Source organism: Lucilia sericata, unplaced genomic scaffold (assembly GCF_015586225.1).
Source record: "Lucilia sericata isolate MDLA Ls3-8-SP2 unplaced genomic scaffold, ASM1558622v1 Contig000119F_arrow, whole genome shotgun sequence".
Lineage (NCBI taxonomy): Eukaryota > Metazoa > Arthropoda > Insecta > Diptera > Calliphoridae > Lucilia > Lucilia sericata.
The window spans coordinates 469,130-485,186 of record NW_023994151.1 but is presented as its reverse complement, the minus strand read 5'-3'; the positions used below and the strand labels follow the sequence as shown (position 1 = coordinate 485,186).

The following is a 16,057-nucleotide window of genomic DNA, read 5'->3' as shown; positions in this document are numbered from 1 at the left end:
ATATTTTTATTGTATATTTAAGACAAACCAATATAGCTTTTCAATCACTTATTAAATTTTCTATATATCAATTTGATATAATATTTCACACTGCTTTACATAAAATGCTGGGAGTTATAGTGCAATTAGATTAGAATGGAAACATTTGTGAATGCCATTGTAATCGGAAAATTATTTTTCAAACAATTTACAAAATAACCCCCAACAAATTTGTTCAAATTTCTTCACAATTGAATTGATCCTAATTCTATCTGCGCATTTTTGTATAATATCCAAATCTAAAGATCTATTGTTGGTGCAATTTTATGCATTATTTGGTCTCCACTTTCACATGTCAAGTTTTCGCCCAGATTCTCATCTTCTTCAGTTAACGTTTCTGCCTTTTTATTTGCTGGTTTAAAAGCTGACTTCTTTAAAATCCCATTTTTAGTAACATCCTTAACACTATTCTGGTTTTCCATAACAATTTCCTTTACTATTTCTCCCTCCTCCTCCGATGTTGTATCCACATCCATTTCTTGTGACAATTGTTTGGTCACCTCTTCTAAAGCCTCTACATCCCTAGACTTTAATCTCTTATTCAAATCTTTGTCCACCGTTATGCCCGACAGTTGAGCTAAATGAGAAACTTTTGGCATGCCCGCATCTTTACGTTGTTTACGTTTGAGTGAGGTTTTGTTAGATGTGGTAGCTTGTTCCTTTTGCTTAGCCGCCGTTTCCGGGCAATGATCTCTTTTCAAATGCTTCTGTAAATTTTGCGAAGAACTAAATTCTTTATCACAATCCTCCTTGGAGCATTTAAATTTTTTTCCTTCATGTGTCGTGGCAATATGTTGGCGTAAATTTCTTTCATAAGCATAGGATTTGTGACAACCTTCATAGGAACATTTATAGGCTCCCGCAGAGTTGTTTTCATCCTCCAAATGTTTGGCTGCCACATGCTTTTGTAACTCTCCCGGCTTTACATAGGCTCGTTCACAGTACTCACATTTATAGTATTTACGTGAATGTTGAGTTTCTTTGCAATGTTTAAGGAACAACGTCCACTTATCAAACGTTTCGTCACAATTAGAGCAGGGATATACTTTACAGGTTTCCTCGTGTTTTTCCCATTGCCATTTTTGATAGAAGCCCCTCGAGCACTTGTCGCAATTGTAAGGATATACTCCCGTATGTTTACTTATTTCATGTCGGCGCATTTTTAATTTTTGTGTAAACTTCTCTTCACAAAATTGACATTGATAAACTTTGGGATTCTCATGCACCTCACGTATGTGGCGTTGCATATTACTGATACTGGCGAAGAGTTTATCACAAGTATCCACCTCGCAGGGTACATTTTTAATCACTTCCTCCGGTTGCCTTTCATGTGCGGAGCGTATGTGACGCTTTAAGTGGGTAACTATGGAGTAGGTTTTCGTACAGTTTTCATAATGGCAGGCATGTTTTTTCTGCAAAAATTATTAAAGAATTTAACAAATTATTTAATTGGTTAATAAATGCAACAACTTACTATTCCCGTATGTTTATATTCATGTCTGTCCAAATGATCCAAACGTTTAAAACTTTGACCGCAACCCTCTACACTACAATAGTATTTGGGTCCCACACTGTTTCTCCGAACTCTAGGAATTTCTATTTGTAGTGATAAAACACTTTCCATATCACTATCAGAGGTAACTGGACCACCAGGAGGCATTTCGTAGCAATTTTTCTTTATTTTTAAATTTACTAGATTTGTCAATTGTTTGCAAACCTCACGTTTTTATTTTTTTAGTTTAGAAAGAGTAGCAAAAAGAGAATGCAAAAAACAGTGCTGTCAATTGATGAAATGAAAAAAGCTGTTTGAAGATAAAACGGTTATTTATAATCTGGGCAATAGTCTAGTCTGTCATCTCGCCTATAGTTGTCCGACCTATTGCTTCTTCTATAGTATTGGTCATATTCTATATTAATATATAATAGCCTATGATAAAGCATTAGTCTACACAATGTTTGGATCATAGTTATCTAGACTATAGTCTAGTCTACAGTACAGTCTATAATCTATTCTATAGTCTAGTCTATAGTCTACTCTATAGTCTAGTCTAGTCTAGTCTATAGTCTAGTCTAGTCCATAGTCTAGTCTAGTCTATAGTCTAGTCTAGTCTATAGTCTAGTCTATAGTCTAGTCTATAGTCTAGTCTAGTCTATAGTCTAGTCTAGTCTATAGTCTAGTCTAGTCTAGTCTAGTCTATAGTCTAGTCTATAGTCTAGTCTATAGTCTAGTCTATAGTCTAGTCTATAGTCTAGTCTATAGTCTAGTCTATAGTCTAGTCTATAGTCTAGTCTATAGTCTAGTCTATAGTCTAGTCTAGTCTAGTCTATAGTCTAGTCTATAGTCTAGTCTATAGTCTAGTCTATAGTCTAGTCTATAGTCTAGTCTATAGTCTAGTCTATAGTCTAGTCTATAGTCTAGTCTATAGTCTAGTCTATAGTCTAGTCTATAGTCTAGTCTATAGTCTAGTCTATAGTCTAGTCTATAGTCTAGTCTATAGTCTAGTCTATAGTCTAGTCTATAGTCTAGTCTATAGTCTAGTCTATAGTCTAGTCTATAGTCTATAGTCTATTCTATAGTCTAGTCTATAGTCTAGTCTATAGTCTAGTCTAGTCTATAGTCTAGTCTATAGTCTAGTCTATAGTCTAGTCTATAGTCTAGTCTATAGTCTAGTCTATAGTCTAGTCTATAGTCTAGTCTATAGTCTAGTCTATAGTCTAGTCTATAGTCTAGTCTATAGTCTAGTCTATAGTCTAGTCTATAGTCTAGTCTATAGTCTAGTGTATAGTCTAGTTTATAGTCTAGTCTATAGTCTAGTCTATAGTCTAGTCTATAGTCTAGTCTATAGTCTAGTCTATAGTCTAGTCTATAGTCTAGTCTATAGTCTAGTCTATAGTCGAGTCTATAGTTTAGTCTATAGTCTAGTCTATAGTCTAGTCTATAGTCTAGTCTATAGTCTAGTCTATAGTCTAGTCTATAGTCTAGACTATAGTCTAGTCTATAGTCTAGTCTATAGTCTAGTCTATAGTCTAGTCTATAGTCTAGTCTATAGTCTAGTCTATAGTCTAGTCTATAGTCTAGTCTATAGTCTAGTCTATAGTCTAGTCTATAGTCTAGTCTATAGTCTAGTCTATAGTCTAGTCTATAGTCTAGTCTATAGTCTAGTCTATAGTCTAGTCTATAGTCTAGTCTATAGTCTAGTCAATAGTCTAGTCTATAGTCTAGTCTATAGTCTAGTCTATAGTTTAGTCTATAGTCTAGTCTATAGTCTAGTCTATAGTTTAGTCTATAGTCTAGTCTATAATCTAGTCTATGGTCTAGTCTATAGTCTAGTCTACAGTTTAGTCTATAATCATGTCTATAGTCTAGTATATAGTTCAGTATATAGTCCAGTATATAGTTCAGTCTATAGTCCAGTTTATAGTCCAGTCTATAGTCCAGTCTATAGTCCAGTCTATAGTCCAGTCTATAGTCTAGTCTATAGATTAGTCTACAGTTTAGTCTACAGTTTAGTATACAGTCTAGTCTACAGTCTGGTAGACAGTCTAGTCTATAGTCTAGTATATTGTCTAGTTTATAGTATAGTCTATAGTCCAGTCTATATAATATTTTATATTCAAGTCCATAGTCTAGTCTATAATCTAGTCTATAGTCTAGTCTATAGTTTAGTCTATAGTCTAGTCTATAGTCTGGACCCTAGTACAGTCTTTAATCTAATCTGTTGTCTAGTCTTAAGACAGGACTATAATTTGGTTTGAGACCTTGAGTGTATTATATATTATATAGTCCCCTCTATAGTGTAATTTATAGTTTGGACTATGTTGAACTATATATAGTGGAATTATAGTCTGGATGTTAGTCTAAGTAGTTATATATTGTGAAATTTTACACCATCTAAAATGTAATTGTTTAATTCATTTATTTTAATTAATACAAAAAAAATATATTTTATCCTTAAATATTCTGAAATCAAATAAATATAACATAATTTAATTATTTTTTGTTATATTTCAGCTCCTTATTATGCATAAACTATAATAGATGACAATCTAAGAAAATAACAGCAAAACTATTGAAAAGTTCTTCTATAATGATGTGGGGGAAGTCCAAGTGAAGCGAATCAAAAGGCATTGAAATTACTTTTAAACCTATAAATAAGTTAAAAACACATTTAATTTATATTAATTTATTGTAAAATTATGTTATTTATCATTTAATTATAAAAAAATACATAATAAACGAAAATTTTATTAAAAACCTTGAAAAAACACTTGTTTTTTATTTACAAATTATTTAAATTTAACGGATTTTTCATATTTACATCTGGCAATGCCGTACAAAGAAATGGGTATTTTTTGATGTTGGCAATGCTGTCTTTAGGGCTTACGATAGCGCCATCTATTGGTCGACCGAATTTTTTTCTGCACAAAGAAAATCATGTCGCTCAATAGATGGCGCTGATCGTTGCCCTGTCCAGGGCTGCCAACTTTCAGAAAACGTGAAAAACCCGGGATTGTTTAAAAACGCTATATCTCGACAACCACTGGTCCGAGTCGAATCATTTCTTTACCATCTTGTTAAGGAATAACAGTAGATTCGAAAAAATTATTTTACCAGGGTTGCCAGGCAACCATTTTTGGAAAAAATAGCGGGGAACTCTGTACTCTTTAGTTAACTATATAACGCGTTATATCTCGGTAATCAATGGACCTACGGAGAATTATTTTTTACTAACTTGTTAAGTAAGAGTCGTAGAATTAAATAAAACTTATTTCACCAGGGTTGCCAGGCTTACAAGGCGGAATTTACTCATTTTTAAGCGAGAGGTATAACACGTTATATCTTGGTATCTACAGGACCAAGTCGAAAAATTCTTTTACCTACTTGTGAAAGAATAATTGGAGAACCTAAAAAAATATTTTACCAGGGTTGCCAGGGTATCACTTTTTGAAAAATAGCAGGATAGTATAAACTCTTAAGTGAGTGATATAACACGTTATATTTTGGTAAGCACTGGACCTAGAGGAATTATTCTTTTACAAGTTTGTTAAGGAAGAGTTGTATAATTTAAAAAATTATTTCACCAGGGTTGCCAGGCTTAATTTAATTGGAAAATTGTATAAAACTTGTTGTTTTTTCAATATTTTATATATAGGTAGCATCTCAACCGATTGTAATCATTCTTTAACCAATTTATTAAAAAATAATTTTAGAAGTCTAAAAAAATATTTTACCAGGGTTGCCAAGTTTATAGGAATACTTACAAATTCTAAAAAAACATATCTTGATAAATGCTCAACTCACAAGAATAATTCGAGTATTAAGAAGTTAGGGGAATGTTATAAAATAAAAAAACTTATTCCACCAGGGTTGCCAGGCTATCTTTTTTTGGTGAAAACTCCGAGGAACTTACTATTTAATTTCAAACAACTTGAATTGTGATTCACCAATTTGTTAAGAATTTACAAAAATTAAACCATAATTTCTGTAACGGTTGAACCTGTTGGATGTGCAGATTATAGTCTAGCCTGTAACCAATCCTATACTCTGCTCTATGTTCTAGTCTAAGAATTAGAAGTTTATTAGTTTCGTTATTTTTTATTAAAATAAAAGCAAAGAAATATGTATATATAAAAAATTTATCCATTTTAAGATTCTAATAATGAACGTATACTAGGATCATTAGATACATCCACACACGTTTGACCTTCTGCATCTTGAGCCATTTTATTGGCACCAAAACGCAGCAACAATTGCACACACTCCAAATGATCACAGGAAGCAGCATAGTGTAAAGCTGACTGTTGTTCAGCATCACGAAAATCTACCGGACAGCCGGAACTCAAAAGAAATTCTAAAATTTCTAAATCATTAGCATCGGTGGCCCAGTGTATAAGTCCCATGCCATGTTCATCCAACAGCTCAAAATCAGAGGTTTTTACCGTTTGCTTTAAACGTTGCAGATTGTGATCTTTAACAAAATCAAAAACGTCCTTTTCATGTTCCTCTTTTGCATTAAGATCGTCTGGTGGCAGTTCTATAGAATGTACTACCCAACCTGTGCCTCCTGCCATGGATTTAACACCATTTTGTACATTTTCAAACCATTTGGGATCTAATTGTTTCATTTTTTCTATATACAACTCTTTGGCCTTATCACTGGGCATATCGGCCAAATCATGCCAGGCGCACCATTTGGCACGAGCCTGCATGCTAAACATACCCGGTTTAGAGGTATTACAGGGCCCCACTGTAGCTTGTTTATACAGACCATAGAGTTCCAGTAAATCATTAGGTAATAATTTGTCGTGTGTTCTTTGTACCTGCTGAGTAGCTTTAGTAAATAGTTCATCATTTTCATCGCCATCCTCAAACTCCCAATCGCTATCGTTATGATTGTCCTGATAATCCATGTTGTCCATGTTATTCTCTTGTATTCTCTGCTTTTATTTTATTTATATTATATTTTCTTTTAATTATTTTCACTTATCAAACTAAATGCTGGCAATGTTAAATATTGCTCTTTGTGTTTATGTTTTCTGTATATTCAAATAATTGCCTTCCAAGACGTGCTTTTGTTCGTTTTCAATTTTTTCTACGGCTTTCAAACTATTCACAGTAACAAATCCATAACCTCTTGACATACCGGTCTTTTTGTCAAAAATAACATTGGCGTTGATCACACGTCCAAAATCTTTGAAATACACTTTTAATTGTTGATGACTAACTGTCCAAGGTAAATTACCCACAAATAGTCTGTAGAAATTTTTACTCGCCTTGGTTGCTGTGGCCATTTGGTATGAACAGAGTTTTCTAAAGGTTAAAATATATTTATTTAACAATTTGTATTCAATTTTATTTCAAGTTTCGAAAATTTTACCTATTGCGTAAATTTGTCTGGATTTAGTAACCAGCAGAAGAGTTTTTCTTGTTTTATTCTAACAACAATGCATGTAGAAAATCTATTTTGTTGAAGAAAAAAAAAACTGAGGTTAGATTTTTTTCTCAGCTGTGTTTTTGACAGTTTTTAACCGTTTCAAAGGGACAGTGTTGGATAATGTTTTGTTTTAGTGTAGTGGTGAAAAACGGTGAAAAAAGCATCAAGACCTGCGATGTAATTTTGTAAAATAAGCGGATGCTGCAATTATTTGTTAAAGACATTTTTATATAGAAAATATGTTTCTAATTAAGACAACTTATTAGAGAAAAGTTGCCTCAAATTGAAATATATTTAATATAAAATATCCGCTTAAATTTAAAGTCAACTTTTTATATGAAACTGTAATCAAAATATTTTTGTTTCTTTTTCAAAACTTCAAATTCAGTTTTAATTCAAACATTTCAGAAATATATTTTTTTAAAACCAAACATTATTTAATTTCCTCCCTCAAACAAATCATTAAAATGGTTAGAAGAGGTTTCTGTTTACTTCTCAAAAAGAATCTAATAGTGGAACTAAGATCATATAAAAACACTTTAATAGAAATTCTGTTAATAATGGCCATATTTATAGCCGTAATACTTTTGCAAAGGACAGACAATAAAACTTTAAAGAAAAGTTTCTTCCGTAGAGATGTAATACCATATGATTTAATTGAATTTAAGTAAGTTTGTAAGGAATTATACTTAATTATTTAATCATGATAAATATTATATTAATATTTACAGAAAACTAATGGGCATAAGTAGTGCTAAAATACCCTACAACTTATATTACACTCCTGTCAATAATTACAACCAAAATATTTTCAAACTAACTGCCCAACAATTAAATTTAAGTGCTGCCATAGGATTTGACACGGAAAATGAAATGCTAGAACAGTTTACGGCCGCCAATACATTAGCTGCTGTTGTTTTGCAAGGTCATAATATAACCATAAGATTTCCAAATTATTTTCGCACTAGACCCTCTAAGAACTATTATAAACCCCACGATTTTTGGTTAACGAGATGTTCAGGTCTCTTGGATTCGGCTAATAAAAAACATTTAGATTATTATGATCGTGAAGGTTTTCTTCAGCTGTTATATACTACAGTAGCCACTCAACTTAATGTAGAAAATCTGGATGTAACTAAAGACTATGAAATGCCTAAATTGATTTATATGCATTACAATTCGGAACCTAAAATACCTTGTGTTAATGATATGCATAGAAGAACTATAACTCGAGAAAGTTTTTTAATTTGGTCTTTATATTATTTTCTATATTTGATGCCATTTTTGAATCTGTTATGGGTAAGTTTAAAAATATATTCTGGTTTAAAAATATATTTTGATTTTTTTTTGGTATATATTTTTTAGAAATTTTCCCGGGAACATGAAGAAAATATATTTGCACATCATTGGCTTTATGGACTTTCTTATAACACCCAAAGATTTGCTCATTGTGTTGTATCTTTATTACATTTTATACTATTGGACTTGGTGATATTCGGATTTATAATTGTAAGAATTGCTTTTATAGAAAAATTTTTCACTTTATAAGGAATAGTTCCACCAAACTAAAAACTACTTTATATAGAAAAGTTTTTTCAAATTGAAGACAACTCTATATAGAAAGATATCTTTATATAAAAAAGTTGGTTTAAGTTGAAGACAATTTTTATATAGATAAGTTGGTTTTAATTGAATCCAACTTTATATAGAAAAGTTTCTTTAACTTGAGGAAGTTGTGGCTAATATAAGTAAACTTTATATAAAAATACTGCTTTGAATAGAAGACACCTTATTATAGAACTCTATATAGACAAGATTCTTTAAATTGAAAACTTTTTATAGAAAAGTTCCTTTAACATGAATCCAACTTCATGTTGAAAAGTGTCTCTAACTTGAAGTCAACTTTATGTAGAAAAGTTTTCTTATATAGAATTTTTACTTCAAATTGAGGACAACTTTATATAGAAAAGTTTATTTCTAGGAAAATATCAACTAATTTCTTTCTTTGTTCTCATTTTAGTCCATTTCTTCCCCACTTCCAACTGGTAAACCTTTACTATTATTCGGATTTTTAATCGTGTACAATATGTTATTAATCGTTTATGCCATGATTTTTTCATCATTGATTGCAAATGGAAAGACAGCCCTATGGTTGGGCTTCACCTTATGGATCATTTCATATGCTGTATTCTCGGAAATATTGAATACTATACATTTTACTATAATTAAACCAAAGATTATATTCATATCTTTAGTATTCTTCAACAATATCCTGCCAAATGGATTAATAGATTATTTTCAAGGAGAAGAAATCGAGACCTTAGATTTGTTTATTTTACAATTTGTAATATTAATCATATATAACTTGATATTGAAATGTGGAGATTATTATTGGCCCGGTCGTTATATTAGAAGAAGAATTAGCAGAGTAAAAAATAAACAGTTATGTAAGAAGAATTACCAGGAGATTAAACCAAATTTATATGAAAATAATATGGAATATGGTCCCTTAAATACAGAAATTTTGGAGTTAAAAAATGTTTCTAGTTCCTGTGATTATTTTAACAATAGATCTCAATTGAAAAATATTTCCATGAGATTTTTTAAGAATGAAATTTCTGTTATATTGGGTCCTCATGGTAGCGGTAAAACGTCGTTATTAAGTATATTGGCGGGATGGCAAACTTATGAAGGTCAGATTTTCTATCTGGGACAAGATATCACCATTAAAACATGCAACTATAGATCATGTACGGATGTTTCTATGCCCAATAATAGTGTATTTGATATCCTTACAATTCGAGAAACACTGAAATATTTTATTTTACTTAAAAAAACGAAAGAAGATACACGGCAGCTAGAATTGGAACTAAATAAATGGCTTAATATAGTTAAATATACTATAAAAGATTGTTGTAAACTTGTTAAAACTTTAAGTTTTGGAGAGAAACGTCTTTTAAGTTTATGCTGTACTTTAGTGTGTAATACCTCGGTAATATTATTGGATGAACCCACTTTACATATGAAATCGGAGGATCAGTTTCGTTATTGGGATATTTTAAGACAAGAAAAAGAAAATCGTTGCATTATTATTAGCACATTTTCAGTGGATGAAGCTGCTGAAATCGGAGATCGTATAGGAATTCTAAATGAGGGTAGTTTGATAGCCTGGGGTTCCCCCTACTTTTTGAGAACAACATTTGGTGTGGGATTTTATTTGGTAAATTGTAAATAATATAAAAAGGAAACTTTAATTAATATTAAAACCCCTTATTTCAGATATGTTTCATACAACCTATGAAACCCATTAAACCTATAACTCAACTATTAAACAAATATATAGCAAATATCAAAATTCATCAACATTTTATCGATCGCGTTATATACCTTATGCCAGCCGATAGAAAACCGATTTTTCAACGTTTACTAATCGAATTGGAAAAAGATTTTAACAAACTAGGCATCACTAATATCTATATAAGCGGCAGCAGCCTCAATGATGTCTATATGTCCTTGACCCTTAAACCAGATATAAAACAACCTCTACCCAATGTTAAAAATTCTTTAAAATTTTTACATGAAAAGAAAACAAAATTCCACAAGCTTTTAGCTCAAGCTGTATTTTTTAAAAAATTATGCCTTCAAGCTAAAAATTCTCTACCAATTTTTATCATCTTTATGGCCTGTTTTCTAATAATGATTTTCGATCAAATGTCTTTGGCCAATTTAAAAGTCCATAGCATAATATTTTCCAGTCAAGGTGTAAAGAGAGATAATGTCAATTTTTATGTAGAAATTTTAAATTTAGACGACATTTCAAATGGTGTATTTTCCTATAGAAATTTGAAATATTCTAACAAGTTAGATGAACAGAGATTGGAGAGCAATTCTAATAGTTTAGCGGCATTAAAGGATTCAAAACCTCGTCTGTCTGTATGGATGAATGAGGAAATTTTTCATTCAACTCCACTGGCTCTTAATTTGGCATTTAATTATCTTGTAAAGTAAGTTGAAATCTTTAATACAGAAAGAGTTGCTTCAAATTTTGAACTTTTTATAGAAAAGTTGCTTCAAATTGTTCTAAAATGTTGCGACCTTTTATAGAAATATTTTCTAGAAAAGTTACTTCAAGTTGAAGCGAAGTTTTTCTAAAAAAGTTGCTTCATATTGAAGCGAACTTTCCCTAGAAAAGCTGCTTCATATTATAGCGAACTTTTTCTAGAAAAGTTGCTTCATATTGAAGCGAACTTTCTCTAGAAAAGTTGCTTTAAATTGAAGCGAACTTTTTCTAGAAAAGTTGCTTTAAGTTAAAGCGAACTTTTTCTAGAAAAGTTGCTTCATATTGAAGCGAACTTTTTCTAGAAAAGTTGCTTCAAGTTAAAGCGAACTTCTTCTAGAAAAGTTGCTTTAAGTTAAAGCGAACTTTCTCTAGAAAAGTTGCTTTAAATTGAAGCGAACTTTTTCTATAAAAGTTGCTTCAAGTTAAAGCGATCTTTTTCTAGAAAAGTTGCTTTAAGTTAAAACGAACTTTTTCTAAAAAATTTGCTTTAAGTTAAAGCGAACTTTTTCTAGAAAAGTTGCTTTAAGTTAAAGCAACGAACTTTTTCTAGAAAAGTTGCTTCAAGTTAAAGCGAACTTTTTCTAGAAAAGTTGCTTTAAGTTAAAGCGAACTTTTTCTAAAAAATTTGCTTTAAGTTAAAGCGAACTTTTTCTAGAAAAGTTGCTTCAAGTTAAAGCGAACATTTTCTAGAAAAGTTGCTTCAAGTTAAAGCGAACCTTTTCTAGAAAAGTTGCTTTAAGTTAAAGCGAACTTTTTCTAGAAAAGTTTCTTCAAGTTAAAGCGAACTTTTTCTACAAAAGTTGCTTCAAGTTAAAGCGAACTTTTTCTAGAAAAGTTGCTTCAAAAAAGATGAAAACTTTTTATACTAAAGCTGCTTCGTATTGAAGCGAACTTTTCTAGAAAAATAATTTTGCTTTAATTCGAAGTTTACACTTTTAAAAAGAGTTCATTTTAATTGCAAATTCTTTTCCAGTAACTTCACCTTCATAAATAAACCAATAGATCTGCAAACAGATCATGATCTCCACATTTTATAGAAAAGTTTTCTAGACAAGTTACTGCAAGTTGAAGCGAAGTTTTTCTAGAAAAGTTGCTTCAAGTTGAAGCGAACATTTTCTAGAAAAATTGCTCCAAATTGAAACGAAATTTTTCTAGAAAATTTGGTCTAAATTGAAGCGAACTTTTTCTAGAAAAGTTGCTTCATATCGAAGTGAACTTTCCCTAGAAAAGTTGCTACATATTCAAAAGACATGTTTCTATAAATGTTGCTTCATATTGAAGCGAACTTTCTTTAGAAAAGTCGCTTTATATTGAAGCGAACTTTCTCTAGGAAGGTTGCTTTAAATTGAAGCGAAGTTTTTCTAGAAAATTTGCTTCAAATTGAGGCGAATAGTTGCTTTAAATTGAAGCGAACTTTTTCTAGAAAAGTTGCTTTAAGTTAAAGCGAACTTTTTCTAGAAAAGTTGCTTTAAGTTGAAGCGAACTTTTTTTAGAAAAGTTGCTTTAAGTTAAAGCGAACTTCTTCTAGAAAAGTTGCTTCAAGTTAAAACGAACTTTTTCTACAAAAGTTGCTTTAAGTTAAAGCGAACTTTTTCTAGAAAAGTTGCTTCAAGTCAAAGCGAACTTTTTCTAGAAAAGTTGCTTCAAGTCAAAGCGAACTTTTTCTAGAAAAGTTGCTTCAAAGAAGAAGAAAACTTTTTGTACAAAAGCTGCTTCGTATTGAAGCGAACTTTTTTGTAGAAAAATAATTTTGCTTTAATTCAAAGTTCACACTTTTAAGAAGAGTTCATTTTAATTGCAAATTCTTTTCCAGTAACTTCACCTTCATAAATAAACCAATAGATCTGCAAACAGATCATGATCTCCACATTATATTGGGTACAATTATGCCTCTAACTGCTTCAGTTGTATTTGTGATTCTTCAAGAAGAACGTTTCAGTAATATGTTAACATTGCAGAGAATTGCCGGACTTAATGATAGAATGAAATGGTTAATGACATTTTTATGGGATTATCTAGTATATTTACTTATATCTGTATTATATATTATCATCATAATGACATTTGTAATAGATAATTCAAGATGGCAAGTTGTTGCAGGTGAGATTTTTCAGAATTGTTTGTATTATTATTGTCTTTTAAATATTCTTAATTTTCAGCTGCCTTTTTATTATTTATTCTGTCAGGTATGGCCTCCATATTATTTGTTTATTTAATGTCCTTATTTATAATAGAGGATTGCAAGTTTAGGGGATTTATTAAAATCTTTTTGATACAAGTATTTCTGGGTAAGTTATGGGGGTTTAGTTATTCTATATTAAAAGAAAAATTTCTATCCAGTTCGAAGCAATTTTCGTAATATAAAGCATCTTTTCTGATATTATTATTTCAGGACTTTTTCCTTATATTTTATACAATAATATATTACAAGAATATTTTGAAACTTTATTTTATATATTCATGATATCGCCGGGATTCAGTGTCTTGCATGGCACAACTAAAATTTTTAATAACAATGAAAAACTAAATTTCTGTAAGTTGAGAAAAAATTTGGTTTAAAAAGTTTTCAAAAAGAAAATTTGTAATTGATTTCTTTAGCTGCATATTTCCAATGGCACAATCCAGGGATTTTAGATTCTATATGTTTCATTTCCTTTATAACACTTATATATTTAACGATCTTTATAACAGTTATCGTTTACCGTAAAAAATATCTACAATCAACTCCTAAAAGGTAGATGTTCAATTAAAGTTTACAAAATATAAAAGTTTCTAAATCAAAACTCAATCTAAATTTTATTTTAGAGTAAAACAAATGGCCTCCGTTTGTTATCCATACGATGATGAACGTGTGGTTAAAGAAAAAGTTCGTATATCGAATATGAATATAAAAGCTTGCCGGGCCCAGGCTATTTTAGTCGATCAATTGGAAAACATATTACCTAAAAAAGGGCAACGTGTCACTGCTATATCATTTGCCTTAAATAAGTTCGTTAACTGATAAAAAAAAATTCATGACAAATATAATTTATTAACTTTATCTTTTCTAGATATTCCTGTTTGGGTATTTATGGTTCCAGTCATTCGGGAAAATCCCATTTGATTAAACAACTTGTGGGCGAAAAAGGCTATTGGTTTGGTGAAGTTTATATAGCCGGCTTTAACTGTAAAAAACAATTTTCAAAAGCTCTGCAACATATCGGTTATTGTCCTCAAAATAAAGGTTTTAATTCTTTACTAACACCTCGAGAACTTTTAACCTATTTTCTAATGCTAAATGGTGTTAAAGAAACCAAACGTTTAGATCATATACGTGATCTTAGTATAACACTACAATTACGTTATTATATGAATACTAGAATAGAATATTTACCTGTTAATATCCAACGTAGACTAAATCTGGCTGTAGCTTTGATTAACCATAAAAACATCTTAATATTGGATGAACCCACTAAAGGATTGCCGGCTTATGATCGTTACTTGATATGGAATATTTTGAGATATTATCGCAGTTTGGGTAATACAATTATTTTCACCACCAGTGAGTCCTTGGAACTGAAGGAATTATCAGATATGATGATAGCTGTAAATGAGGGAGAAATGTTGCTATTCGATAATGCTCATAATATGGAGTTTCAATATAATGCAGGTTTTTATCTAGAGATAAAATTGTTAGCGGAGGGTTTGACATTGGAGGAAGTGGAGGAAAAGTAAGGGGTTTTTTTGTTTAATTTGTTAATAGAAGCCCTTTTTGTGATTTTTTTTCTTTTTCTAGTTTAAACAATGATGTGGAAAATTTGAATCGTTTTGTAACGTTCTTTCATGAGCAATCGGAATTGTTGTAAGTTTAATATTTAAAACACTTTTTTTAGATATATTTGTTCCATATTGGGAGCAACTTTTCTAGAAAACGTTGTTCCAAATTTGAAGCAACTTTTCTAGAAAAGGTTGTTCCAAATTTGAAGTAACTTTTCTGGAAAAAGTTTGTTCCGAATTTGAAGCAACTTTTCTATAAAAAGGTTGTTCCAAATTTGAAGCAACTTTTCTGAAAAAAGTTGTTACAAATTGTTCCAAATTTGAAGAAATTTTTCAAGAAAATCGTTGTTCCAAATTTGAAGCAACTATTCTAGTAAAGGTTGTTCCACATTTGAAGCAACTTTTCTAGAAAAAGGTTGTTCCAAATTTGAAGCAACTTTTCTAGAAAAAGTTGTCGCAAATTTGAAAAGGTTGTTCCAAATTTGAAGCAACATTTCTGGAAAAAGGTTGTTCCAAATTAGAAGCAACTTTTCTATAAAAAGGTTGTTCCAAATTTGAAGCAACTTTTCTAGAAAAAATTGTCGCAAATTTGAAGCAACTTTTCTAGAAAAAATTGTCGCAAATTTGAAGCAACTTTACTAGAAAAAGTTGTCGTAAATTTGAAGCAACTTTTGTAGAAAAAGTTGTCGCAAATTTGAAGCAACTTTTCTAGAAAAAATTGTCGCAAATTTGAAGCAACTTTTCTAGAAAAAGTTGTCGCAAATTTGAAGCAACTTTTCTAGAAAAAGTTGTCGCAAATTTAAAGCAACTTTTCTGAAAAAAGTTGTACCAAATTTGAAGTTGTCGCAAATTTGAAGTATTTTTTCCAGTAGAAAGTTGTTTCAATTTGAAAAAACTTTACTGGGAAAATAATAACAAATTTGAAGCAACTTGTTTACAACAAGTTGACTTCTATTTGAAGCAACTTTTCTTGAAAAAGTTGGATAGAAATTTACGTCTTTACTTAACTCCAGATCTCGCAGTGGCAGTGTACTCAAATACTATATACCTGTTGAAAATGTCATATATTCGTATATTTTTGGAATTATAGAAAAAAATCGTCAACGTCTAAATATTGCCGACTATACATTAACGCCATTTTCTTTGCATAATGTATTAAGATTATTGCAAAAATCACGCAAAGAAAAGAAACGACATGAAAGATCACGAAAAAGCGTTTTAAAAGATGCAAAAATTTTACCAAGAAGGGATTAAGAAGGAAGGACCA

General features: G+C 30.7%; 4 protein-coding genes across 4 annotated transcripts; 1 reads left to right on the top strand and 3 right to left on the bottom strand.

Moving 5' to 3' along the window:
- Positions 1-33: 33 nt before the first annotated feature.
- Positions 34-1,806, bottom strand: LOC119600713 (transcription factor IIIA). The gene is made up of 2 exons (XM_037951167.1): positions 1,514-1,806; positions 34-1,451 (listed from the first exon to the last, which is right to left on the bottom strand). The coding sequence occupies exons 1-2, from the start codon at positions 1,697-1,699 to the stop codon at positions 279-281; spliced, it is 1,359 nt and encodes a 452-aa protein (XP_037807095.1). The 5' UTR covers positions 1,700-1,806; the 3' UTR covers positions 34-278.
- Positions 1,807-5,626: 3,820 nt separating this feature from the next.
- Positions 5,627-7,079, bottom strand: LOC119600714 (acyl-CoA-binding domain-containing protein 6). Its single transcript, XM_037951170.1, has 2 exons — positions 6,918-7,079; positions 5,627-6,850 (listed from the first exon to the last, which is right to left on the bottom strand). Exon 2 carries the CDS (start codon positions 6,457-6,459, stop codon positions 5,686-5,688), a length of 774 nt encoding a protein of 257 aa, XP_037807098.1. The 5' UTR covers positions 6,460-6,850; positions 6,918-7,079; the 3' UTR covers positions 5,627-5,685.
- Positions 6,472-6,850, bottom strand: LOC119600716 (28 kDa ribonucleoprotein, chloroplastic). Its single transcript, XM_037951172.1, has one exon. It carries the CDS (start codon positions 6,829-6,831, stop codon positions 6,568-6,570), a length of 264 nt encoding a protein of 87 aa, XP_037807100.1. The 5' UTR covers positions 6,832-6,850; the 3' UTR covers positions 6,472-6,567.
- Positions 7,080-7,394: 315 nt separating the features above from the next.
- LOC119600712 (ATP-binding cassette sub-family A member 7) lies at positions 7,395-16,057 on the top strand. Its single transcript, XM_037951166.1, has 13 exons — positions 7,395-7,641; positions 7,706-8,273; positions 8,340-8,483; positions 8,995-10,194; positions 10,254-10,978; positions 12,848-13,134; positions 13,194-13,322; positions 13,427-13,567; positions 13,633-13,768; positions 13,840-14,022; positions 14,085-14,744; positions 14,810-14,875; positions 15,804-16,057. The coding sequence occupies exons 1-13, from the start codon at positions 7,442-7,444 to the stop codon at positions 16,042-16,044; spliced, it is 4,680 nt and encodes a 1,559-aa protein (XP_037807094.1). The 5' UTR covers positions 7,395-7,441; the 3' UTR covers positions 16,045-16,057.